This window comes from Dunckerocampus dactyliophorus, chromosome 6 (assembly GCF_027744805.1).
Source record: "Dunckerocampus dactyliophorus isolate RoL2022-P2 chromosome 6, RoL_Ddac_1.1, whole genome shotgun sequence".
Lineage (NCBI taxonomy): Eukaryota > Metazoa > Chordata > Actinopteri > Syngnathiformes > Syngnathidae > Dunckerocampus > Dunckerocampus dactyliophorus.
In genome coordinates this window covers 29,040,213-29,067,041 of record NC_072824.1, presented here as the reverse complement: position 1 = coordinate 29,067,041, position 26,829 = coordinate 29,040,213, and the positions used below count along the sequence as shown (strand labels likewise).

Genomic DNA, 26,829 nt, shown 5'->3' with positions numbered 1-26,829 from the left:
GTTTAATTGAAAAACTGCATTTTGTGTTCAGTTGTGTTGTCATTGACTTGTAATTAAATTTGTTTGATGATCTGAAACATTTAATTGTGACAAACATGCAAAAAAAAAAAGAAATCAGGAAGGGGGCAAACACTTTTTCACACCACTGTATATATAAATAGACCTCACGAAAAAACAAAGGAAACTAGTTAGGTTTATCTGGATCACAGCTAACACATCATGTGACCAACTCATACCTTTCAAGTGCATCTAATGATCAGGGTTAAAAAAAAAATAATACAGTACCAATATTAGCTTTCATGTTGAGCAAATAAAAACAGTGTGGATTTTTCAGTATTACTGTGGATGAGTATTAGTTGTACATTCATGAAAGTTAGATAAATGCAATGCAAGTAAGATAAAAAAAAAAAGAATGTACTGTAGTTCTAGAAAAGTCAATTTGACAACAAAACTGTTTCCGCATACCGACGATGACGTCATTCGTATGTGACCGCGGCCACGCTGCGCAAACACTGCAACGTCATCAGTCACCGACACACACACCCTGGTTCTTGACATTTTTCAATGACAGTTTACGTTCATCCTACTTGACTTTTTGGACAGCTGGGGTAATTCGGCCCGAAAATCGACGAACATGCAAAGAGCCGCGTACATCGCGTTACATGAGGGGTCACAAAGGGCGCTTCCAGTCGTTGTACGGCAGAGTGCGAAAAGCAAAGGTAAGAGTTTAGAGCTAACGGCTACAATGCTAATCATGCTAAAAACAATCGTCCGAAAATGCTGCTGACGGGGGATTACGTATGTATTTTAATAGCTATTTCAGAAGTAGTGTCGCGTAATTCAAGTTATGTAACGTGGATGCTAAACGGTTATGTCGTAACAGTAACGTGAGGGAGAGAATGAACCGAGACTGTGTTTCAATTCGCGCACTTCCATACTTATACTTCAATAATAGTATGCAGTTGTGTACATAGGACGTGTACTGCTGTCCCAAATCGATTGGAACCGTAAATTACGTTGTTAATATTTAATCCTTCCTCATATTCTTCCTCTCGCCTGAGTTAGATCCTCCTCATCCACTACACAGCCAAATGGCAATATTGAGGTTGGCGAGGGTCCATCCTGCACACTTATTTGGGGACGTGTTGAGTGCAACATCAGTGCGCAAATTGAAACACAGCTTAGAGCAGTTGAGACACACAAATGAAGCTTTTGCTTGTGGATGGGCATGCCTTTGGCAGTGAAGGCCTAAAAATTGCTTGTATGAGGCGCTGAAAAGTTGCTTTCTTATGTGTGACTGACTGCAGCATCCCCATGGAGCTCACGTTGGTACAGTGTGGTCCCCCCACCACGTGACAGCGAGGAGAAGGAGATGCTGGATCGCATCCTGCGTGTCGACCATGCGGGTGAATATGGTGCGAGTCGAATCTACGCCGGCCAGATGGCAGTGCTGGGCAGGTCTAGCACTGGACCTCTCATTCAGGTATGGCCAAAGCTTGTCTTTGGGCTTAGCGGAACTCTGACTTGCAACAAGTGATTTCATGTATCAGCATTGCCAAAATGCAAACAACACGGACGACACTCGTGCAGGTGCATTAAAAGATCCACTGGCAAATAGTCAATCGCCTTTAACTTGAAAGCTGCATCATATGCATTTCTTGGTGTGTTTTCTGAAGTATACGAAATGTCGCAAGATTAGAACGTAACCATAAATTAGCCGCATCACCAAATAAGCCACAGGGTTCAAAGCGTGAGAAAAAAGTAGCGGCTTATACACTGGAAATTACGGTACTAATGTGGATAAAATGGGACAGAACACCCTGGTGTGTGATGTGTAGTAAATGCTTGCCTGTGAGAGCATAGCAGTTTGCTGTGGTGTTAAGTTAAAAATGTGGTTTTGAGTGTCTCCTTTCAGTCCTACGCTTTTTCTTGTGCTTCAAGGGGGGTGTTTTCTACTTTCCAGTATTATATGGAATGCAGCATCAGACGCCCCTTTTCCTCTGTGACTGCTTCGGAGCTTTTTTGGAGCTGATTCTCAGCGCTTTGGTTTTCCATTGTCATGGTTCCACAGCTGGTTCGAACTGAAGCTGTGTTTTTCTTGGTTCAACTCTGGCTCCAGAAGCTTGCTGGGCCGAGTGAGCGAACTGTCTGCATAATGAGCTGGGCAGGGTTACCAAAAGAAAAGCCTGAAAATGATCTTCGTCTTTATTACACTGCATTGCAACTCTAACAATGGAAAACGCTCCGAAAACATGGACACCACAGGAAGCCCGCTGTCTATTGTCCATTTGGACATCCGAAGAAGTGCAGAAGAAATTTGAAACGGCGACAAGAACTCAACGCATCAAGGGGCCAGATGGCTGCTGCGTGCGTTTTTTCGGTCTTTCGAACAAATAAATAATAAACTTAAAAAATTAAAGAAGGACTACAGGGATCAAAAGAAATATCTAGGCAGGGGTGGCAGTGGTCGGAGGAGGGTAATGCCTTACTTTGAAGAGCTGGACAAAGTCTTGGGCCACATACACCGACCGGCATACCAGATTTCTGGTGAATGTTGGCAAATAACTCCACCGAAAGCCGTGAGGCCGTCACAAGAGAAGATCCAGGCCCAAGTCAGACTTGCCTGGACTCGTGTAAGTTGTATTTGTTTAATTTAATGTTCACAGCACAGTTTGGGGTGTAAACACTAGCCTGCTCTTAATGTTAGCATGCTAGCTTGCTATTGTCCAGTGAATGAAAGCCTCGCCACGCCCTCCCCTTCTCATTTGCGTGTACGGCAGCAAACCAGTAGTCACGTAAGAAGTAACATTTATTGTGCAGTTGTGTTCTGGTTTAACATTCTTTTATCTTTCTGTCAGAAAACAATTGTGAAGAGTAGGCCTGTCACGATAACAAATCTTGCTGGTCGATAATTGTGCTGCAAGGAGACAGGAGCCAGGAGTTAACGCTGTGAAAGTGAACGCTTCTTCAGTAAACATTTTTATGTCAGCGGCCATAAAATGTGTTCACCCGGTCCGTTTTCTGTCTTTAAATTTCTTTAAATTGTGAGTTGCTGTTTCTTTTTATTGCAGGAAATGTGGGATCAAGAGAAAAAACACCTTGAGAAATTTAATGAAATACTCGCCGAGAACCGAGTGCGGCCCACAGCGCTGCTGCCTCTCTGGAACGTTGCTGGCTATTTATTAGGTTGGTGGGACTTTAGATGTACAACGGAGGAGTAAAAAATAGCAATATGTTATCGTAGTGTAATGCTTCTAATATTTATGAAGTGGTATCAGCAGAGCGTGACAGAATGCATCACATATCAAAGCTGTAAAGTATAACATTTGTTGCTGAGCTTAATCAGCACCATTTTATTAGTTTGTCTGCAGTTGCTTTTAGGACAGTTGTCAGGTGTTGTGTTCTTGAATTTTAAAGGTATTTGTCATGCCATCACTGTCCAAAAGGGGCATCTACGGCATTGTTGGGCAAAGAGGGGGCCATGGCCTGCACAGTGGCAGTGGAGGAGAGCATCTCTGAACATTACAACAGCCAGATAAGAACTCTGATGGAAAAGGACCCAGACAGATACACTGAACTATTAAAGGTGACGTCTGTCCTTTGGTGATCAGTGTGATCATCAAGTCTGCCTAGATCTTTATTAACAGTTTTTGTGTGTATATATATTCAGGTTATAAAGGAATTCCGAGATGATGAGATGGAGCATCATGACACAGGATTAGAACATGACGCCGAATCGGTAAGTATGAGCATCTTTCCAACAACTTTATACCACAATATCGACAGTGTGCAATCCTCAAAGTATACACAAAATGTGCTGCACATTTGTTCTAACACGACTTGTTTCCTCCTGATTTAGGTGCCTGGATACTGGCTACTTAAAAACGCCATCCAGCTAGGGTGCAAAGCTGCCATATTTGTTTCCCAACGTGTCTAAATTTATATACTGTATAAAAATAATAAACGTGCTTGTTTTAATACCTTGACTGACTTGGATAAAGTTGTGTATCCTATGCATTTGTGTTTTTTTTTAAGTCAGTCTAGCATGTAAGCAAGTGGCACAAGACATTAAGTACATAACGTAGTGCAGCTCAACACCACGGACAACCTCAATAATGAATATGGAGTGAAAGGAAAACTGCACTTTTTGGGGGGAATTTTGCCCATCATCCACAATCCTTGTGTGAGACATGAACACACGTCTTTCTCTTTTCAGTGCGTCGTAAAGATACTGTATAAAAAGAGACGGCTCATGACTGCACGTAATGGGACACACCTATGCCGCCTACACAGACCGCTATTAAAACACCTCCAACTGGTTTTGATGGTTTTATATCCATGCTGTAGCCATGTAGTAACAGGTACATTCATGGTAACGTTTAATACTTAAGATATGCCTTTATAAGATAAGATATTCCTTTATTAGTCCCACAAGGGGACATTCCAGAATACTTAGAGTATTTTGCCATATTTTGGTCCTTTTAACTCCTTCAATCCCAGCCATTTTTCAAAGCTCAACCCCTTCAGTAGCGACCATGTTAGATGATTTTGGCTGATCTTTGAAGGCACTCAGTATGCACACGGAACCTACCAAAAGAAAGATTAGACTCTCATCTTTCATCAGGAAAAAAAAAGTTTGTTTCTACCATTTTCTGTATTTTAGTAATCAGCAGTAGAACATAGGTAAGTTTCAGGCAAATATCAGTTCCCAACAAAAAAAAAAAAATTTTGACAGCTCAAATATCTAAAGAAACATACCACAACATAAACACCACAAAAAGGCTTGTTTTACATCAAAATAACTATTTATTTACAAATATAACACCGTGAACTATTTACAGCTTTCACATTTGGAACCTAAATTGTGTGTGCATGCGCACATGTGTGTGTGCACGTGTGCATGCGTTACTTCCTCCCTGCTGTCAAGCGTGTTAATACATGCAAAAGATCCATGGCGAGCTCTTATGAAATGCACTTCTGCCACCTTGTGGCCTTTTTTATGGCTTAAAACTGCATGAAACCAGACCTCTTTTATTGTGCTCTTAAGTCATCATTTTGCCTCTTGCGCAAAACAACTTAAAAGACGTCTAAATACGTCTTTGGTATCGAATGAGTTAAGCATTACCGTAAGTTTTCCTAGGCGCATTGATTTCACATAGCAACACAGAAACGAACGCCTGCACTTAGCATTAACTTAATAAAGTAAAAAACAAAAACGCAGCAGCAACAGTAGCGTTACCTTTTGGTAGTGCCCTGAGGCATTGTGTGCATGGCCCTGACGCGCTGCTGGCAAGTGTGTGGGGAAGCTAGTCGCTGGCCAGCTAGTAGTTAGGCGGTGTGATGTGGCGAGGTGTCAGTACGCCAGTAACGTAGTTCAATCGGTGTAACTGCAGCCTTGTTGGTGCTTTTTGGACGAATAAGTGTTTCCCATTACGTCCATTCTTAGCTGAGTCTATTTTTAGCTCTTTTTACATCTTTAGAACGCCCATAAAAGTTCATGTCTCACATAAGGATTGTGGATGACGGGCAAAATTTTCCAAAAAAGTGTACTTTTCCTTTAAAGGACTCTTTCCCCAAAAGCATTTGATTTAGTTGTTTCAGAGCGTCAATGGATCGATACAGGTGGTGGTGTTTTTAGATATTGGCATACTTAGTAGTGTCTCAGAACTGAGCGATAGCCCAGGTTTGCAGGCTTTGATCTATTTTGTGTTGCATGAGGTCATGGTGCTTATTTTGGCTGAGGTGCTTTGAACAGCAGACCTGACCTTCAGGGTCAACATGTAGTATGCCCCCCATTTCCTAAAGATAACGTACTCTTCACTGTCCATCCTGTCAAGTAACACATATACCGGCACGTCATGTGTTGGGATGACATTATCAGACAATTGTGAAGTTGACGTCATGCGAGAGGTTGGAGGTCACCCACTTAATATAAAGTGAGCCATTGAGGACTGAAGATCATGACACACTGTAGGGGCGTGGGGGGCCACAGACAGAAAAATTAATGGATCACACTCGAATCAGAATAGAACACCAGTCATAAAAAGAGAGAACATAGAATTGATTTTCAAAAACATGTTTAAAACTGAGCATGTCATTATTAATTAGCAAATAACAAATTGAAACAACTGAATAGTCATTTTTCACAGAAAATAACAAAAGCCGATACCAGTGGCTAGCACTATTGCAACCCGCAGCCAGCGTGTTATGCGGTGTCATCCCTTGACCTGACTCACGTCGTTGGCAGCGTCGTCCTCCCACTTCTTCCACAATAACAATCATGTCTGTCGTGTGCAACGTAACTGCCAGCACGTGCTACGGAAGCTATGTTGCCGAGGGAAGCACCTTAAAAAAAAACTTTATTTCGGCATTTGAAGTGCAAACCCTGGTGAGCTTTGGAGGCTCACGCTGTGATCATGAATTAAAAAGTAATAAAAATATCTTTTTTTTTAAAAGTACCACTGTAAATACATTGAAAAATGTATAATTAATCCATGTGATCGGTATCTATATCTCTGATTGGAGCGTCCCTAATTTTATTAACTTGTGATGTTTTTTCTTGACGAGAAGTTGAACATCTTCAGTCAAGAAATGATAATTGCATTTCTATTATTTTTCTGTGTTTCATGAAACAGTACATTTGAAAACTTATGGATGATTTGGTTGTCTTCTATTACGGTGGTCCCCAACCCCCGGGCCGCGGGTCATTTGGTACCGGGGCCACGCAGAAAGAAAAAATAATTTCCATTATTTCATTTATTTTAATGTTTTATTTTGAAAAGTGGCCGGATTCTCTCTGTTCCATCCATCTCACTTGACGCATGTCCATTGTGCGTGTGCTAACTTTATCTCATGCCGCACAGATAGACTACTATACTGTATTTTTACCATTTTTCTTTCACCTCATATTTGGTCTCAAATGCTGATACTATGTGGGAATACATAAAGGTAAGTTTTGATGACTTATTGAGTGCTAATGTGCACATTTGTCTCAAGTTAATTCATGCTAGCACACTGCCTTGTACCACACATGTCAAACAGCGATGTAATAATCTCTCTGGAAAAACTTGCCTGGAACTTGAACTGGTGGATGGTATAGGTTGGGGACCACTGGTCTATTACGTTTGTTCAGCCCTGTAGGTCAACATATGCGTACTATGCTATGCTTTGTTACCTTCTTTGTAATGTTCTGATGTGGTCTTAAAGTCTTTTACTGTAATTTTAGACTGTATAAGAATTTAAAAAAGCAGCTGTTTGCTACAAATGGCCCCCTGGCCACATTTTGGACACCACTGGCATATTGTCTCTGGTCATGATGACTGGAGCTGACAGTTTGATGCAAGGTGTGCTTGCTTAAACGAAAGAAACCAAAGTACCTGTTGAGTACATCTCCATTTGAAGAACTGACAGTTAGTGATGACTCACTTAATGCAGGTGTTTAAGTAAATGAACTGCATTTCAGCTTCAAGTGTTACATAAATCAACATATTGTGTTCAGCGCGTGTGCGTGTGTGTGCGTGTGCATGAATTGTCAACATTCCTTTTCTTGGAAATGCTTTCAAAGGAATTTTCTGAAATGGAGAAATGGGCAGCAGGGAATTGAAAAGTAGCAATAAAACTACACTAAACGGGGCCAGACTAGGACATCCGTGAATAATCCTGGCTGTAAATTTTCTGCTTCAGCAGTAGAATGAACCCCGTAATTTATGAGATGTTTGGGATAAGGGTAGTAATGCCCATTAGCTTCAGCATCTGGCAGACTGTTTATGGTAACTAACAGGGAGCATCAAGTTCATCCGAGGCACTGATTTATACGTGATATATTATTTTACACGTCTGGCAACTTCCATTCTTTTGTGAATCAACTTTTGACACAAGGTTTCATTTCATCGCAGCGCTCTTGAAATGATTTAATTTAGCCTTTTATAACAGTGGCGTCATAAAAACAGATTTTGAAACATTTGAGCTGTAAGTTCAGCAAAGCACAATACGGTACAGGTGGAGTATATTCTTGTTTTTGACACTGTTGGGGAGGTATTCATATAACCATGACCGTTGTTGCAATTTACAGTCCAACTAATTCAATGTTTTGACTAACATGTTATTACCGTGTGATTCTGCACGTCTGCAACTACAACCACAACCTCATCATCTCTTCAGATAAACAAGAAGTGCAATTCTAAAAGATTTTAATGGCTTTTTTTCCCCTCATTAACTCAGTAGGTAAGAAGTGCCATTTGTTCTGTCGACCACCCCACTGCATGGGCCAATATTTCAAATCGGGCATGATACTCCTCCCAGTGCGCTTTCCTGTCATACCTGTGCGTCTGCACTGGGGGAGGAATTCAAGCACGCAACACAACGAGCTGCAGCGGTGATACAGTATGCCGTCTCTCTTCTTATGGCACGCGCTTCTCCCGCAGATATCTGCAGCCGTGCGTCCCGCTCCTAGTCAGGGCACCCTGCCATTTCCTGAGCCACGGACGGCATGTTAAGTCCACACGATGTCCTTCCCCCCTCCTGCTCAAGCTTGACAGATTCACCCAGAAACATGGCACGCACCTTGTGGCGGCGTAGCAAGCAACAGCACAGACAACATCGGGTCGTTCGTATGTTTTTTTTTTTGCAGGCGAAGACCTGCAACCCTCTGAAAATGGGTCTGCGCCCCACCAGTTGAAAATCTCTGCATTTGATTAAACCAGTGCTTCTCCGATAGTGGGGCGGTCCACCTGGGGGGGACACTGTGAACTGTCAGGGGTGGCATGAGAGGAGTTTCAAGATTAGCGCAGACCTGCCAACATGTATGAATTTGTTGTACTCGGCATGTAATTTGACTCGTATGCTTCACTGCTCTCCATTTTGTTGCATTTCGCTGGTTCCACTTTCAAGTTCGGTCTGCACAGTACAGATAAATGATTAGATGTTATCAGTTTCTCAATCGTATTTCAAGTCGGGGGTGCGTGAAAACATTTCTGGCCCTCAGTGGGGGCATGACAGAATATATTTGAGAACCACTGGATTATGCAAACACTTCAATCCGATCATTCATTGGAGGGATTGGGAAATAACAAATCATCTGTATACTTCTTCTCAATTTCTTTTTGGTTTAATGCAAACTACATAGAATTTACAATTAAGGTTGAATAATTCCGAATGCAATTGTATCCATTACATTTCCTTTATTCAATGGAATGTCGTCAGGGGCTTCTTATCCATGTTTATCACTGAAGGCAGTCACACTTGTGACTGATCGTTAAATGTGTTACGCCCACTTGGCTGCTTGGGGTGATAAATGCAACACGAATGCTAACAACCTTGCCGCTACACATTTCAAGTGTAGGAATCATGTGCCTGACGAAAGGTTCCCGGAGGAGATTGGCTGGACTCAGTCAAGCTTTTTCTTCTTCTTGGTTGTCCAGGTCAACTATTCACATTCAGCGGCATGGACTTCAAAACATCCACACTCAGCCAGGCATTTCTATGAATAGTAAGCAGTAAACATTTTTACTGACTAATGTGGCATGCCTGGTGCATGATATCACTGCACGCTTCAGCTGATGGATGACATAACTGCAATACTGTACATTCACATATAAAATCCCTTGTGTTCCCAAAGGTCAGATGAAAAACCAAATACATTTTTCCCGTAAGAATTAATGTCTCGGAATGTCCGCTTGGGCATCTGTGTGGAGTTTGTGTGTTCTCCCCGTGTGTCCGTGGGTTTTCTCCGGGTACTCCGGTTTTCTCCCACATTCCATAAACATTCATGTCAGATTGATTGGCCACTCTACTCTGAATGGTCGTTTGTCTATATGTGGCCTGCGATTGGCTGGCGACCAGTGATATTATGGTATCCAGGACAACATAGTGTTTACTATTAAAAAGAAAAGATACTAAATATTTGTTTAACGAGATCTGACATTTAGTAGCATTAAGTTAATGTTATAATTGTACGGGACAGTGAGAGGGTTTGGTAATGGTAATGGTGTATTTGTTTCGGACTTAACAAGTTACAGGATGTGTTTACACCTGCGCAATTCAGCATGTCCGAAAAGGAGTCGGAAGAAGCAGAGCTTATTTAATCCTACCCTTTCTCCATCTCTCAGTAATTACTGATAGTTTGTTAAATAGAGACATTCCTACATGGAAAATAAATGAAGATGAAGAGATTAAAGACAAATGAATAAATAAATACAGGAATAAAAACAAGCTCTATAAATAAGTGTAGGATATGTAACATAACGTATTGTAGCGTCGCCGGGAGCACTTCCTGCTTCCCAGCGTGCTTTGCTAGACTGTTTTGTAAATAGCTAATAAAGCTACACGCTTGGAGCTCACGCAGTTGTTGTTTATTATCCTCCACCAGTCGTGGTGGGTGTGTTGTATATTTGTTATCTGCCTGCTGCGTGTTAAGTTTCTGTGTGACGATTTTAGCTTTCTTTTCTTTTACGACAACCATAAGTCAGACGGCTATGTTGAGTGATGACCTCCTCTGATTTCTGATGGGTTGACGGGCTCATTGTGAGTTCCCTTGTAGTTCTCGACTATTTCCTGCCAAATTAAGAGTTACTTCTTCCTCACTGACTCGTGAGCGCCACAATATTAAGTAATGATAGTTGAATGAAATTCTCCTCTCTTGATAAAAATAATTAATTATCGGTGAGGTTGTTTGCTTTGTGCATAATTTTAGTGTTTGAAATCCAGATCAGTGGATTTCTATATACATGTATGTGTTTGAAGGACTGCATGGTTTGTGGGTTATCCTTCATTGTAGTGAACCTGCAGCCATGTGCCTACAACCTGTGGGTGCGTGCCACACACCATACGAGTTCTGCTTGTGCAAACACTCGCCCCCCTTTTTTCTTCACGGTCATCAGTGTGGTTGGTGTGGTAGGCACACAATTTCCTCGCGGATTAGCGTGGATTTGGGCTGCTAACGACTTATTCCAGTATTCAGCGTTCTGTGAGTCCTCAACTGCTGTTTGGTGAATACTTTCACGCCCGTTTTCTCCTCGCAACAACTTATTTGAGGCTGTGTGCAGCCTCCTTGCTCCATATTGGGGTTTGCTCTTCTCATTCTTTGACTAACGCTTGACTGTGCTCGCGCAGGACAGTCTCCGCCATCGCGAGTGGTTGCCAACGACACATTTCAAAGATGAAAAATGACAGCTGTTGCTCCAATTTGTTTATTTTTTTAAATGGATAAGTGTTAATATGTCAAAGTTGCACAACGTTGATAAATGAAAAAGCTAGTAGGGTATAGTTAGCATGATAATCGGTGTCAACTTGTGCATATTAGCGGCAACAGTGTTGCTTTTGGCAGTCGTCATTTATTTACACTGGCTGAGACTTGACGAAGCGCCTTGATAACAACCGTCACAGTATCCGTTTAACTTTGTTTGGGGAACTTAGGTTTTGTCGAGTTGCATCTTGAGCACAAAGCCCGGGTTTGTTGAGCCACTTTGGCAGTATACCCCCTCTTGCTTGAGCAGTGTCACATTAAATGTGTTCCCTAAGGAACCTTAGTTCATTTGGTTAGTTCCTTTAGCCATTTCATGCTTGAAAATGCTGAATTTAGAATAAGAATACACTCGATGTACTCTGTTAATAAAAAACCTCTGTAAAACACAGCGTGCAGAGCCGTCCAAAACAACATTTATAGGTCAGAAAAGAGGAAAAGCATAACAGGTCCCTGTTAAAAAAAAAAAAAAAAAAAAAAAGGCCTTTTCAGACGGGGAGTTTGTCAAAGAAGCAATGATGCTAATTGATAAAACTGTACCTGAAGACGAGAATGGAACCGGTGTTCAACTGGGGGCAACTACAGTAGTAAAAAGAGTGTCGGCAGCGTTTTACATGATTTATTATTTGTACAAACATGGTGCGAAGTAGGGCCGCACGGTGGTTAGCATGTTGGCCGCACAGTCAGGAGATCGGGAAGACCTGTGTTCGAATCTCTGTGTGGAGTTTGCATGTTCTCCCCGTGCATGTGTGGGTTTCCTTCGGGTACTCCAGTTTCCTCCCACATTCCAAAAACATGCATGTTAGGTTAATTGGCGACTCTAAATTGTCCATAGGTGTTAATGTGAGCGTGAATGGTTGTTTGTCTGCCGACCAGTCCAGTTCAGGGTGTACCCTGCCTCTCACTCGAAGTCAGCTGGGATAGGCTCCAGCGTACCCCTGCAATCCTAATGAGGAAAAGCGCCATAGAAGATGGATGGATGGTGCAAAGTAATTCATGATTTGTGATAAAATGTTAATGGCTAGTGAAAATGGGACATTGTGATTTCCTGTAACAGTTGTAGAAGTGATCATTTGAAAATATTCAATCTGAAAAACACTTGCACTTAAACAATGAAATAAAGGCTTGCATATTGATTTTTATCTATATTTATTTTTTCCTTTCTTATTAAGTAATTGTTGACATTTATTATGAGAAATATGAACACCCGGTACCCAAGAAGTAGCTCTCTATTTCAAAACGTTTGAGACCCCTGCTTTAAACGTTTCACTCGAGTACATTTTGTCCCCCTGTCAGAGCAGTAGCTCACGCAAGTCACAGCAGACTGCAGACTGGGTTTATAGGCCTCCAGACACCATGTAAATTGAGGAATGTGTGGTATTAGGTGATCAACATGCCATTTTTTCATCATTTCTGTGACATACGACTGGTTAATATCATTCACAAAACTCGAAAAGTGAATCAGAGATCTCCAAAGTATGCTTCCAGAAGCTCCCTTCAAGTCCAAAGCATATTTCGACTATATTTTCAAATGATCTAGTTTGTGTTTGTGTTTATTATGCTTTCAGAGTGAGCACACACACAACACAGAGTGTGCACAATTATTAGGGAAGTCAGTATTTTGACCATATTGTCCTTTTTATGCATATTTTCCAACCCCAAGCTGAATAAACCTTAATGCTTTTTGGGTGTAAGCATACCAGGTGATGTGCATGTGTGTACTGAGGGACTGGACCCCAATAGAGGACCCCAGCTACACAATAACCAGCACAGAAAGCTTTCTAGATCTTCCAGACTCTGCACCTCTTCCTGCAGTGTTTCCTGCCTCCCGCCCAAACGTTCTGTGTAATTTACTCCACTCCCGGCCCTCCTGCAGGTACGCGTCCCGCCGAGCTCACTCTGCTGTGATCGGTCACACTCCCAAGAGCTCCTGAGCACATCCGGACAGCTGCCGAACCCCTTTTGTCCGATGACTTACACAAAATAAACACAGTTAGGACAGTGATGAATTGTTACTTGCAGCTTGCTCTTCTGACTCTTCAACACGACCAAATAACGTTGGAAAGGCGTTCGACTTCAGCAACAGTTTGGCGGCTAGTCCAGCTTCGTATTGGCCCAAGTTCCCAAAACAGTGCATAATAGGTCCCCTTAAAAAGTAATGACATGACCTCCTTGCTCACCTGACCTAAACCCTATTAAGTACTTGTGGATCCTTACACGTAAGAGTTACAGTGAAGAAAAAAGGTACACCTCTCTGAACAGTGTCTGGGAGCGTTTGGTTGCTGCCGCACAAAAGGTTGATGGTCAGATGATCAAGAGATCGACAGACTCCATGGATGGAAGGCTTTTCCGTGTTATTATTGAAAAGAAGGGTGGCTATATTGCTCACTGCATGGAATGATTGAACTGTGCACTGACCAATGTCGGTTTTAAGACCGAGTGGCACCGCAGCCGCATGCTGTGTAGAATGGCTGTCCAACTATTGCGTGAACGGCAACAAGAAAAGCAACGTCAGACGTGCAAAAGGCAGAACCTAAACAGAAACACAAGCCAGCATCACGGGGAAGAATGCACGTTAACTGAGATGGATGATGGGGTGATTTTAAAAATCCTTGTCCGATGCTAATTTTGATGTTTACCATTTTTCACCATTTTTGTTTTCGAATCAACAATTTAATTCTTTAATTCTTGCATTTCGCTGGGTTCAGTTTTGAGTTCGGTCTCAGCGCGTAGCGTGACGTGCACCTCCAAAAACAGCAGCACAGACCGTTGAGGCTGGGATGAGTCTGCATGTAAAGCGTCATTTTTCTGTGTACTGTACACGACTTATTCAAAGCGCGTACAGCACACATCTGTGAATGCCTTCTCCGCCAATTTTGGATCAACATTTGCAATAAAAAAGGTATTAAATGATTCACGATTAGGTTCAGCGGCAATAACACTCTCCAACTCTCTTTTAATCACCATTGTTCGCTCGCTGCAAAGGAAGTTAACAAGCTAAATAGTCAACGAGAGCTGCGGTTGCTTATAGAACTGACGTCAAGTCACGCGCGTGACTGCAAAAGAGCAACAAAAGCAGGGGTGTCCAAATTTTGGCCCAGGGACTGGTGGCTCGTATGCTAATGGCCCCCTGAACATATACTAATAAATTCAGATCTTAAAAAACCCAGCTTAAATTGGAAAAATAGAGCAAAAGCATAATGTAACGAGAAAAATTGAAATGTTGATATTAATAACTAATAACACAGCTTTTTTTTACTTTTAATATTAAAAAACATAAATATATAAAAATAAATCATCCGTCCATCCATCTTCTTCTGCTTATCCAAGGTCGGGTCGCGGGGGCAGCAGCCTAAGCAGTGAGGCCCAGACTTCCTTCTCCCCGGCCACTTCGTCGAGCTCCTCCCAGCAGATCCCAAGGCATTCCCAGGGTAGTTGAGAGACATAGTCTCTCCAACGTGTCCTGGGTCTTCCCTGAGGCCTTCTACTGGTCGGACGTGCCCTGAACACCTCCCCGGGGAAGCGTCCGGGAGGCAGATGTCCGAGCCACCTCATCTGGCTCCTCTCAATGTGAAGGAGCAGCAGTTTCTCCCAGATGACAGTGCTTCTCACCTTATCTCTAAGGGAGAGCATAGCCACCCTACAGAGAAAATTCATTTCGGTCGCTTCTACCCGCCATCTTGTCCTTTCGATCACTACCCAAAGCTCATGACCATAGGTGAGGGTAGGAACGTACAGTAGATAGACCAGTAAATTGAGAGTTTTGCCCCAGCTCTTTCTTCATCACAACGGACCGATGCAGAGTCCGCATCACTGCAGACGTTGCACCACTGCCTGTCGATCTTGCCTTCCGTCCTTCCCTCACTTGTGAACAAGACCCCGAGGTACTTAAAGTCCTCCACTTGGGGCAGATCTCATCCCCGACCCGGAGATGGCACCCCACCCTTTTTCGGGTGAGAACCATGGACTCGGAATCTGAGGTGCTGACTCTCATCCTGACCGCTTCACACTCTGCTGCGAACCGATCCAGTGAGAGTTGAAGGTCACGGCTCGATGAAGCCAGCAGGACCACATCATCTGCAAAAAGCAGAGACCCAAACCCCTCAACGCCCTGGCTGCGCCTAGAAATTCTGTCCATAAAAATAATCAACAGAATCGGTGACAAAGGGCAGCCCTTTCGGAGTCCAACCCTCACTGGAAACAGGGCCGACTTATTGCCGGCAAAACGAACCAAACTCTGACAGCGGTCATACGGAGAACGAACAGCCTGAATTAGGTGGTCCGGTACCCCTTACTCCCGGAGTACTCCCCACAGAACTCCTTGAGCAACACGGTCGAATGCCCTCTCCAAATCACACACGTAGAATGGTTGGGCAAACTCCCAAGTACCTTCAAGGACCCAAAAACCACACCGCTCCTCCTGAATCCGAGATTCAACTATCCGACAGAACCTCTGACTAGACCTTACCAGGGAGGCTGAGGAGTGTGATCCCACGATAGTTGGAACACACCCTTCGGCCCCCCTACCACCACCCCGGTCTGCCAATTTTTTTGTTTTGTTTATTTGATTTTAAAAATAAATCAAATAAGAAAAATATATATACAAACATCACAGACCCCTCACCACTACTCCAATGTGCTGGTGAGATTGAATCAGTCGAAGAGCACATTCACATGTACAGTATATGCATTGGAGTAAAAAGACCATTCTGTTCATTCCAATATATTAAAAAAAAAAAAAAAGGCAAATAGCTGCAATACCATCTCTGTTTGTGACATTCTGGTGCAATTGTGTTGGATTTACAGCTGCCTCTGTTAGGTATCTGTTAAAAAGATTTAGCGCTGATTTCTTGGAAGATTGTCTAGACAACTGAAGGAATGAAGAAATATTCAGCAGATCACTTTCAGTACAGTGATGTCTTTCGGGTCCATTTTTATTGCACTTCGGTGATACAAGCTCATACACATATTTTTGTAGTAGCTTTGTTTTCTTTCTGGACATAGTTGACAGCAACAAAAGAATGCGTGAATGTATGACAAGAAGTCAAAATGAGTTTATTGTAAGGAATTTGTCTGTCCTGTTTGTAAAGTACATCTCGGTAAGGTACTTATGGCCTTAATCATAAATAATGACAATACAATGAAATTGCTACTGTGAAATTGTCAAAAATCTGAACTGTGCAACACACTAAAATGGAATAAATTACATTTTAAGTGTGTTACCTTTTGCGGTGGAATGTTTTGTTAGTCTCACTGTAACACCTTTATTCTCTCTCATTCTCCTCCTCACTCAGTCACATATCCTGCGGTCCTTTCGTCCCCCGTAGCCCCGTGCTGCCTTTTGTATACTCGGCCTTCCAAGCGTCCACCATTTGCTGTGATTGACAAGATGTTGTGGTGTGCATTTCATTGATGAGAACTTCAGAGCCCTGAGGCTTGTGAGGTTTGATCCTCGGGTGATGAGCGCTGTGTCACCCTGCAGCCATCCGAGGGCAACAGCAGCGGATCCTTTTCAAATGGTCTTTCCCTGTCTTCATCAAACGCACTCTCCAAGAATCTGCGGGACAGAGACACAGCCGCAGATAAAACCCCGGTGAGACATCTCAATCTGCAAGGCGAGACGTGTCGAACTTTAATGTACCAAAACCCCACGTACATTTTGAGTCACTAAAGCAATAACTGTACATTTCCAATTACCTGGGGAGAAAACAGTCTGCAGCTGACACTGACCAGATACAGCGTTTGGCTGTTCTTTCTAATAATCAATAATCTAATATAGATAATTATATGTATTAGATTATCGAGCTGCAGCACACGAGAGTCAAAGTATTCAAAATAGCTTTCAGTGTGATGCACTACAACCACTCACAACTACTAATAAACATACACTATACAGTGGTGTGAGACAGCGTTTGCCCCCATCCTGCTTTCTTATTTTTTTGCATGTTTGTCACATTTAAATGTTTCAGAAATTTCCCCTAAAACTTATATACACGTGCTACATTTCTCACCTCATTCCAACATCAACTCATTCAATAAAGTCAGGACATTCATGCTATTATCCACAACACAAAAATTCCCACGTTTTTTTTCCGGAATTACGGAATGCAAAATGCCTTTGATCTAAAGAGTTCTCACTACTTCTACATTTGTCAACCGATTCAGACAGTTCCAAAATCAAAGCATTCAACTGATTAAGTACCATTTTCTACATACCAAGAATTCCCACTTTTCTTGACATTCCCATTTTTCGGAACGCAAAATGCCTTTGGTCTAAAGCCTTCTAGCTGCTTCCACATTTCTCAACCGATTCAGACCGTTCCAACGTTAAAATTCTCAACTCATTCGGGAGATTTAGCCTTTCTGGTACATTGCGCTATTATGCTAGGTGTTAGCATGCTAATGTTAGCACCGCTAGCATGCTAACATCAACCTACCAGCATTTTTATCCATTTTCATAGGTATACACAGATATAAACACTTAACACTATTATGCTATGTGTTAGCATGCTAATGTTAGCATTGCTAGCATGCTAACATTAGTATAGTAGCATTTTTATCAATTTTCATAGGTAGACACATATATAAACACTTACCACTATTATGCTAGGTGCTACCGTATTAACATTAGCATGTTAGCATTGCTAGCATGCTAACATTAGCAAACTAAATATGTAGATAAAATAAATGTAGGACTAATATTTATGGTGTAAATCACAATATGGGGGGAACTATGGTGCTTGGCGGAGGTCTGCACTGTCGGAGGGGGCGAGGGGGGTTATATAATTTTGAGTGCCTAACATAATAGCTATTAAACACTTACCACACGTCAGGGCTACGTTGTTGGAACGCAGTGGTACAATTTAATGCTGTATTGAACGGTGTGTGCTCCATTGACCCATGCGGGTCACATACCATGCAGGAGCTATCCCGACCATGTCGATGTTTAAATCAAAACGCTGACAATCAGAGTAGGAATGAGGGCAAGGCGAGCGTGTTCTTGAGTCGTGGTCAGATGGCAAAGCGCTTTGCTGGTGAAGGTGTGCAAAGGCTTCAAATATGTTATGGAGATATTTTCTTTTCACCACTCATCGTCCAGCACCTCCCCTTGTTGTGTGTCGTCAGCAGGAGCTTCAGGAGAAAATGGGAGGAACTCTGATCCATATGGTGCCACTATAAAGCTCACCGGTAATTTGCAGGCTTCATCAAAACATCTCCTCATCACTGCACATGACTGGGATCCTTCTCTGACACTTACCGGTGCTCCCAGCGTCTCCTCAAGGCAACCTCCGAGGTACTTCAGTCACAGTTCAGTAGGTACAGTATGTCCGTTTCTTATTTTTAAGACTTGACAGCAGATTGTGTCCAGTGGTGAATGAAAATGAACTTGTACATCGTGTGATCTGCAGACATGAGGTTCCTTGGCCAGATAGTTTTTTTGCTTTTTCTGTGCGAAATCTCCAATGGGGCTACAAAAGTTAAAACCAGCAAGAAATCTACACATGCGAGCCAAGCAAGCAACGCTGTCCAGCCTTCACCGGTGGCTCACATCTCGGCTGGAAGCGTTTCAAACAACAGAGCCGCCGGAGGTCCTGGTGGAGGTGAATCTACACGGGATGGTGCTGCAGGAGCTCAGGCGGCCAAACAGCCGACAGACGAAATGAGGCTGCACTTTCTCAAGAACGCACACGTTACATGTAACGACGGGACACCAGCTGGGTAAGATATTTGCTTCTCCTAGCAAGAAATATCATTTCCCACGATTGGAGATGATGCACGAGGCTTTCATATGACCACACACGGGCTGCCCGCGTGCGCATGTTAAAGATTATTTGTGGTTCTACAGGTTTTACCTAAAAGAGAACAGAGGAAGCCGCAGATGGTTGTTATTTCTGGAAGGTGAGTATTTAAAAAAACACTCTGGTTAATTTGGTCCCCTAGAGGTCAGCTTCTTCGGGCGTTGACACCCCCATTGGAATTTGGATGGGGATGTCATCCTCTGTTTTTCTCCTTTTTTGGTTGCTGTCTGGCTTCAGTGAGAACTGTGCATACACGTGTGCAGATTCGACCTAAACGGTGTTATTTTAAATTTGCGCAATAACAATTCAATATTTTGACGCTGAGTGGAAACAAAAACCGCCAAATATTAAAACAGCATTCGTAGCTTTGAAAGTAAGGGACACTTGCTTGAGTCTAGGCTGCAGGTGCGTCGCCCTCTGACTCCCATTCATCACGTAGGACTGATGAAGTTGCATGTGGCTCCCATTCTGTGCCGGATGCTTAATATTAGTCTCTCCTATTTTTAGGGGGCTGGTTCTGCTACAGCAAAGAGACCTGTGATTCCAGATACCAAAATATCCCTCGACTGATGAGCTCATCAGGTTGGCCCCTGACGAAAAGCGGTAGGACTGTTTTATTGTACACACTGGCACAACTTTTCTGTTTGCAAAGTTCAGGAAGAATCTATTTAATCTCTGAATGCTTCATTTGCAGGGAGTGGAATATTATCATCCCAAGTAGCAGAGAATCCCTACTGGCATAATGCAAACATTATGTAAGAACCTCTATGCGCTTTTATTCTGGTAATTGTGGGCTATGTGTGTGCACATAAGGTTTTGGAAAAGTTGGACATACATGTGCAGTGTATTTGTCAAGAAAGGATGAAAACAGTTCATTAGAGGAAATGGCCTTCCGGTTTTCCCAGGAATCTCTCTATCCCGTCATCATAACGTTTAAGTAGTTTCCCATATTTTAATGTGACAGCGGTGACGAGATCCATGCTTGAGTGACCGCAGGCTTACACACGGGAATTTACGGTACATGATTCAGTAGTTTTACTTTTGCACACAAGAGCTAACAAATGTGAACGTGTCCTCATTTGTAGATTCATCCCATATTGCTCCAGCGACGTTTGGAGTGGCACTGGGCCCGTCCCGACCCCGGCTCCGAAACCACGACAAGTGAGAGAAAAAGAACGGGGTAGAAACGCAAGTATGTTTCTCTCTTTTTTTAAAAAAACAAACAAACATAGTTTGATCATAATTGCAGCATGTTCTCACCTCATCTGCACTGGCGGTATTTGTCATCAGCCGAGAATGCTTTCATGGGGTCACTCATCATCCGTGAGGTCGTCAAAGACCTCGTCCCGAAAGGAATGAAGCAGGCCAAGGTTGTCATGCTCTCTGGCGAGAGGTGAGCTCGTTTCGCTGCATTTTATAGCACTTAATGAGTTGTGATGCTGACTGCATTGCGTGTCGATGTATCAATTCATGCGTCATTCCCAGGCTGCCTCGAACCGTCACAGTCCTGTCACTGCGAACAGTACGGTGACCTAACGTCTATTAAAGGACACCCTGGTTCACATTATGGGTGGGCGATACTTCAGATTTTGGCATCAGTCCGATAACCAAGTAAATCCAGGGCCTGTATCGCATATTTCATGGCCCAAATACTAGAATTTAATTTGTAAATGTAGGTCAGGGCTTCTGATAGTGTTTAGGCCTGCAGAGGAGGTCTTGCTGGCCCTGACTGCACACCATATGATTATAATCGGGGAAAAAAAACAAAGACGAAGATTTTATACAAACAAAAAAAGATATTTTTAACAACAAACCTATTTGTGAACAAGTTAAAACTACATAAATGCAATATAAGACAATGTAACAATAGCAACAAAATAACATTACTCCCTTTTCCACTTTTATTACAGAGCAAAAATAAAGTAAATAGTGCAAAATATACTGACTCTCATTCAAATTCTTTGGACCGCCACAGAACGATTTGGCTCTTTTTTCCCCCCCCTTTTTGCTGTGTTCGCCCTCGCTCACAAACACATTATAATGGGACTTTCTGTGCCGCTTGTCGTTGCTCCATCCATACAGTAGATGGCATGCTAACTCCGCTTTGCAACACCCTTCATACGCGGACCAGCCCTGCACGGGGCGCCATCCATCGTCCATGCGTCCTCACCGGCTAAGGTTAAAAGCTAGCCAGTGAGCCATAAGCCCCGAATCGGGTTTTCAGGTGCTGTGTTTGCCTCAACAAACAAAAACATGTACAGTTAATTCCCAGTCAGGCTTTTTGACCAAGGTGCTGGTGGGTGGTGGATTAGGTGTCCACTGCTCCTCAGGGATTGATTTAATACAGAGAACATATTTCGCTCTACCTTGTGTGTGTGACACATACAGTATGTTTACTTTTACCTTTACTTGGATAGATTGGAGGTCCCGTTGTGACTTTAAGGGAATAAGCGCTACAGAAAACGAAGATGTCATTTTGATACCCTGTCGATACAGCTGAGAATCACTTTAAAAGCCACATGTCGGTCATTCTTGTCCATCCTGCAGCGCTGGGGGCACAGGAGTCTTGCTGAACATCGAGCGAGTGGCCAGCCAGCTGGAGCAGCTCGGTGCCGAGGCACAGGTTCGGGGTCTTGTGGACTCTGGCTGGTTTCTTGAAAGCAAACACCAGAGGTCACCCAACTGCCCTGAAACAGTTACCTGTTCCCCTGAAGATGCTATCAAGGTCGGCCTGAGGTAACGATATCAATCTGTTAGCTCAATTGTAGCTGTTAATACATATAAATAAAAGTTGTACTCATTTGACAGCCGTAATATTGACATAATATATATTTTATATGTCGAAAGATCAAAAATACACAAAATTGCAGAGCCCTGCGTGCTGACCCGCGACTGTGCGGGGATCCGCTGCGTAATGTTGAGAATGGAATGGCAGGATTGTGTGTTTTACATGCAGTGGTGTGTTTTCTCAGGATGTGGAACGGTATGGTGCCTGAAAGATGTCGACGCCTCTATAAGAAAGGCGAGGAGTGGCAGTGCTTCTTTGGCCACAAACTGTATTCAACATTAACCTGTAAGTGGCCTTCAAGGATCTGATTTTCATCTCTGTTTCAGTAGCAGATGTTGATTATTTTATGCCTTGCCATGTATTTTACCTGCACATGTTGAGCGACCACTTTTACTCAACACCACGCTAAGTTTTCTAGTGGTTTTGTGTGAGCTACACGTACCCCCCTTTTGCTTTTGCTGATTGTACCTCACCTCCAACTTTCTTTCTGGCTGGAACTGGATAATTTATTTAACACCCTATCAATTAAACAGTGACGTGTGGTGAGGTTCGTGGCTGGTGAGGCACTGACTCCTTTGGAGTTTTTCCTGGTAATACAGGTTAGTTGGGATTTTTTTATGTGTAGTTATAGGACGGTGACTTACCCCCCTCTTGGTCCCGTGAGTCCAGTTCCGGCGAGGAACGTAGTTTACACATTTAGAATACTACTTTTTCAATTTTTTGTAACTATATTACAGTACACCTTTTGGTAATACTTTACAATAAGGCCCATGAAAATGCAGCACTTACTGAGGAACTAATGAAGAACTAATGAGGAACTAATGTCTAAGGCACATAAATTTACACTAGTTACTGAGGAACTAATGAAGAACTAATGAGGAACTAATGACTAAGGCACATAAATTTACACTAGTTACTGAGGAACTAATGAAGAACTAATGAGTAGTTCCTGAAGAACACAGGCACATCAATTTAGAGTAGTTACTGAGGAACTAATGAAGAACTAATGAGGAACTAATGACTAAGGCACATAAATTTAGACTAGTTACTGAGGAACTAATGAAGAACTAATGAGTAGAGTAGTTACTGAGGAACACAGACACATCAATTTAGAGTAGTTACTGAGGAACTAATGAAGAACTAATGAGGAACTAATGACTGAGACACATAAATTTAGACTAGTTACTGACAAACTAATGAAGAACTAATGAGTAGAGTAGTTACTGAGGAACAAAGGCACATCAATTTAGAGTAGTTACTGAGGAACTAATGAAGAACTAATGAGGAACTAATGACTTAGACACATAAATTTAGACTATTTACTGACAAACTAATGAAGAACTAATGAGTAGAGTAGTTACTGAGGAACAAAGGCACATCAATTTAGAGTAGTTACTGAGGAACTAATGAAGAACTAATGAACTAATGACTAAGGCACATAAATTTAGACTGAAATTTTCAGGAAATGGGATATGGAAGAACTGATTCAATTTTTGTTGGTGGTCCAGATCACCGTCTGGATCCAATTTTTGAAAGGGTTTTTTAAGATTGCGAGATAGGACCATTTTCGGCATGTGTGCATATAACTCAACATAAAATGCTCAGAGCAATTGGGAAAAAAAATACAGGACAAGTTTCCAACACGTTCTAAAAACTGACCCAAAAAATGTAGGATTGTTATTTTGGTGTGAATCACAATATGCGGGGAACTATGGCCAGCGCTTTTCTAGTTATCTTATGTTTTTGTTTATTTTTGTATTTTCCAGGTGTCCTCCCCTCACCGGACGTCACTGCAATTAAACTAAATGTATGATCGTCAATGAAAACACCTCAATGTATCCATCTCTCTCTCCGCAGCCCCCCTGTTTGTTGTCCAGTGGCTGTTTGACGAGGAACAGCTAAAGGTGGAAAACATCTACATGGGAGGACAGCACATGAGCGAGGAACAGTGGCAGTACATCCAAAACCTGGGCAGGGAGCTGAAGAACTCCCTCAGAGATGTCACGTATGCTCCCAATGCAAACTACATCGCAATATAATATCATCAACCAAAGTGCACTGAAATAACTGAGCTTGTGTCCGATTCTTTAGAGCGGTTTTCGCCCCTTCCTGCCTCTCCCACACAGCGATTACCAAAAGGTATGATTTAGCTCAAGTGCATTTCTTCTTCTAAGCATCACATGATTGTGATGTCCCATGATTGGCCTTTTGTGTCCTGCAGCTATGGAAAAGATTTAGCTTTGGAGCGGCGTATGCCATGGAGAGATTTCATGAGATTAAGGCTGAGGGTTGAATTTGTGATTTACAACTTCTTGACTGAAACTCTAGGGGGCAGTGTTTTCCTGTGCGTGCGCAACCACAACTTTTGTTGACCAGCGTTTTAGCTTCCTGTGTAGTATTTCTGAACATTGACAACATCCACATTGTTGATGTACAGTGGTGTGAAAAAGTGTTTGCCCCCTTCTCGATTTCTTATTTTTTTGCATGTTTATCACACTTAAGTGTTTCAGATCATCAAACTAATTAAAATATTAGTCATTGACAACACTACTGAACACAAAATGCAGTTTTTAAATGAAACTTTTTATTATTAAGGGACAAAAATCCAAACCTACATGGCCCTGTGTGGAAAAGTGATTGCCCCCCATTTAAAATGTTACTTAACTGAGATGAATTGAGATCTATCAGTGTGGAAAAGGTTATAAAGCCATTACTAAAGCTTTGGGACTCCAGCATACCGCAGTGAGAGCCATTGTCCACAAATGGCCAAAACATGGAGCAGTGGTGACCCTTCCGAGGAGTGGCCGGACAACCAAAATGACCCCAAGAGCGCAGCGATGACTCATCCGAGAAGTCACAAAAGACCCCACAACAACATCCAAAGAACTGCAGGCCTCACTTGCTTCAGTTAAGGTCAGTGTTCATGACTCCACCATAAGAAAGACACTGGGCTAAAACGGCCTGCATGGCCGAGTTCCAAGACCAAAACCACTGCTGAACAAAAACAACATGAGGCTCATCTCAATTTTGCCAGAAAATATCTTGATGATCCCCAGTTGAACTTTTTGGAAGGTGCGTGTCCCATTACATCTGGCCACATCACACCAACAGTAAAATATGGTGGTGGTAGTGTGATGGTCTGGGGCTGTTTTGCTGCTTCGGGACCTGAAAGACTTGCTGTGAAAAATGGAACCATGAATTGTGCTGTCTAGCAAAAAACCCTGAAGGAGAATGTTTAGGTTTAGGGAGCAATCACTTTTTCACACAGGGCCATATAGCTTTGGATTTTTTTTCTCCCTTAACAATAAAAGGTTTCATTTAAAAACTGCATTTTGTGCTCAGTTGTGTTGTCATTGACTAATATTTACATTTGTTTGATGATCTGAAACATTTAAGTGTAACAAACATGCAGAAAAATAAGAAATAAGGAAGGGGGCAAACACTTTTCCACACCACTGTACATATTATTGGCCTCTATTATGTAGGTAGTACACAATATAAAGTAATAATATCGGTCGCATGTTTTTTTTTTTATTTGCCTTTACTTACCGGCATGTACTGCTTCTTGTTCACTTAGCAACTGGATGACTTTCCAAGTTAAAGGCACGTCTCTTCCACGGGCCCTGCACTGCTGGGACAGAAGTCTGGAAGCCACTCGCAACAACAGAACTCCATCCAAAGGCTGTCCATTCCACCTGGTGGACAGCTGCCAGTGGCCTCAGTGTAACCCCACCTGTCCCGCCTTGGTGAACGAGGCAACGCAGCAGAAGCTCACCTTACCCCAGATCCTGGTAGCCATGGGTCTTGACCTCCGGAAGCTGGGCTTGAATCCTCAAGGAGACGTAAACGTCCTGGCGAGCGTGGTCAGCAATGGCGGCTAACATTAAAAGCAGAGAAGAGAAGCAGAAGGTTTTTTGAGGCAGGTGATTCATTTTTATGTAAGCATTGAAATCATGAAGAAGAATCAGGTTAGTATGGGTTGCTCCTTTATGCTCACCTGGCTGTGTCTCCCAGCCTCTGTATCTGAGTGGTTTGGGTCGCTCTCCACTGGACACTAAAGGCTATCCGGTATCTTTAGGTCTCAAAGCATTTTAAGTTGCACAGGGTAAATGTTTTTGATTTCTGTAGCAATGGGTAAAGATAGCAACACACTTTAATCTTGATTGCACATGCGAATGGAGCGGAGTGTGGTGGTAATGAGTACCACAGGCTCCTGCAAAACGTCCGAATCACCACGCCACATAGAAAACATTTTGCATTTTTCATATTTTATTTTTTTATTAGTTTGCCATTAATATGTATTTATATAATTCCCACCTTGTCTTTTGTTAACTTAGTCAGGGATCTGTTACAGTTTGACACATTTGCATTGAATTTATTTTCCATTTGTTCTAGCGACGTAATATTGCTACCAGTTCTGCTGACTCTAAACTTTACTCATACAGACAAATTCATTTGTTTTCCCTACTTGACCTTTTCTTTAGCCCATTAGACTATACTCCCATATTTATACACACATTTTACTACATGTAATTTGAAGGTATGATTCGCTATTGAGTTTCCTATGGGCAAACAAGAGAATATCTCTTTATATTTGTTGTCTATGGTGTACAGTATCTCATGAGTCAAATAACACTGACAGTTTTTTTTTAATCCATAAAAAATACTGTTTTTTTTAAACAAATGTCAGTGATCTATCAAAAAAAACAAACAAATAAAGCATTTATGGTCATACGTTTGTCCCTGTATTGTGTGCTTCATGTGTGTTTGTTTTTTTTTTTTACACACTGTATAAAAAAGTCATAACATATTAGCGGATGCATGAGAAAAAGATCTATTTTATGTGTGTAAATTTAAATTCTTGAGATTTGATTAATAATTGTATTTTAGTAGGATAAAAATTACGTGAAAAATCACATTAACTTAAAAAAACAAATCCATGTAATTATTAATCCTCACCACGCGAGGGCGCTAGCTTAAATTAGACTTGAATCCCGTGAACA

General features: G+C 42.2%; 2 protein-coding genes across 4 annotated transcripts; both read left to right on the top strand.

Moving 5' to 3' along the window:
* The first annotated feature begins 523 nt into the window (after nt 1-523).
* On the top strand, nt 524-4,092 carry coq7 (coenzyme Q7 homolog, ubiquinone (yeast)). Its single transcript, XM_054779924.1, has 6 exons — nt 524-719; nt 1,308-1,483; nt 3,072-3,186; nt 3,447-3,586; nt 3,671-3,739; nt 3,860-4,092. Exons 1-6 carry the CDS (start codon nt 635-637, stop codon nt 3,935-3,937), a joined length of 663 nt encoding a protein of 220 aa, XP_054635899.1. The 5' UTR covers nt 524-634; the 3' UTR covers nt 3,938-4,092.
* Nucleotides 4,093-6,560: 2,468 nt separating this feature from the next.
* On the top strand, nt 6,561-26,432 carry notum2 (notum pectinacetylesterase 2). 3 transcript variants are annotated; one of them, XM_054779922.1, is made up of 13 exons: nt 6,561-16,832; nt 18,368-18,556; nt 18,649-18,958; nt 19,086-19,138; nt 19,546-19,641; nt 19,733-19,793; nt 20,124-20,230; nt 20,329-20,431; nt 21,586-21,774; nt 22,011-22,111; nt 23,684-23,831; nt 23,918-23,965; nt 25,404-26,432. In XM_054779922.1, exons 3-13 carry the CDS (start codon nt 18,651-18,653, stop codon nt 25,705-25,707), a joined length of 1,518 nt encoding a protein of 505 aa, XP_054635897.1. In that variant the 5' UTR covers nt 6,561-16,832; nt 18,368-18,556; nt 18,649-18,650; the 3' UTR covers nt 25,708-26,432. The 3 variants fall into 3 exon arrangements, with proteins under 3 accessions (XP_054635897.1, XP_054635896.1, XP_054635898.1); XM_054779921.1 differs by lacking the exon at nt 6,561-16,832 and having other exon boundaries at nt 18,049-18,556; XM_054779923.1 differs by lacking the exon at nt 6,561-16,832 and having other exon boundaries at nt 18,447-18,533.
* Nucleotides 26,433-26,829: the final 397 nt, after the last annotated feature.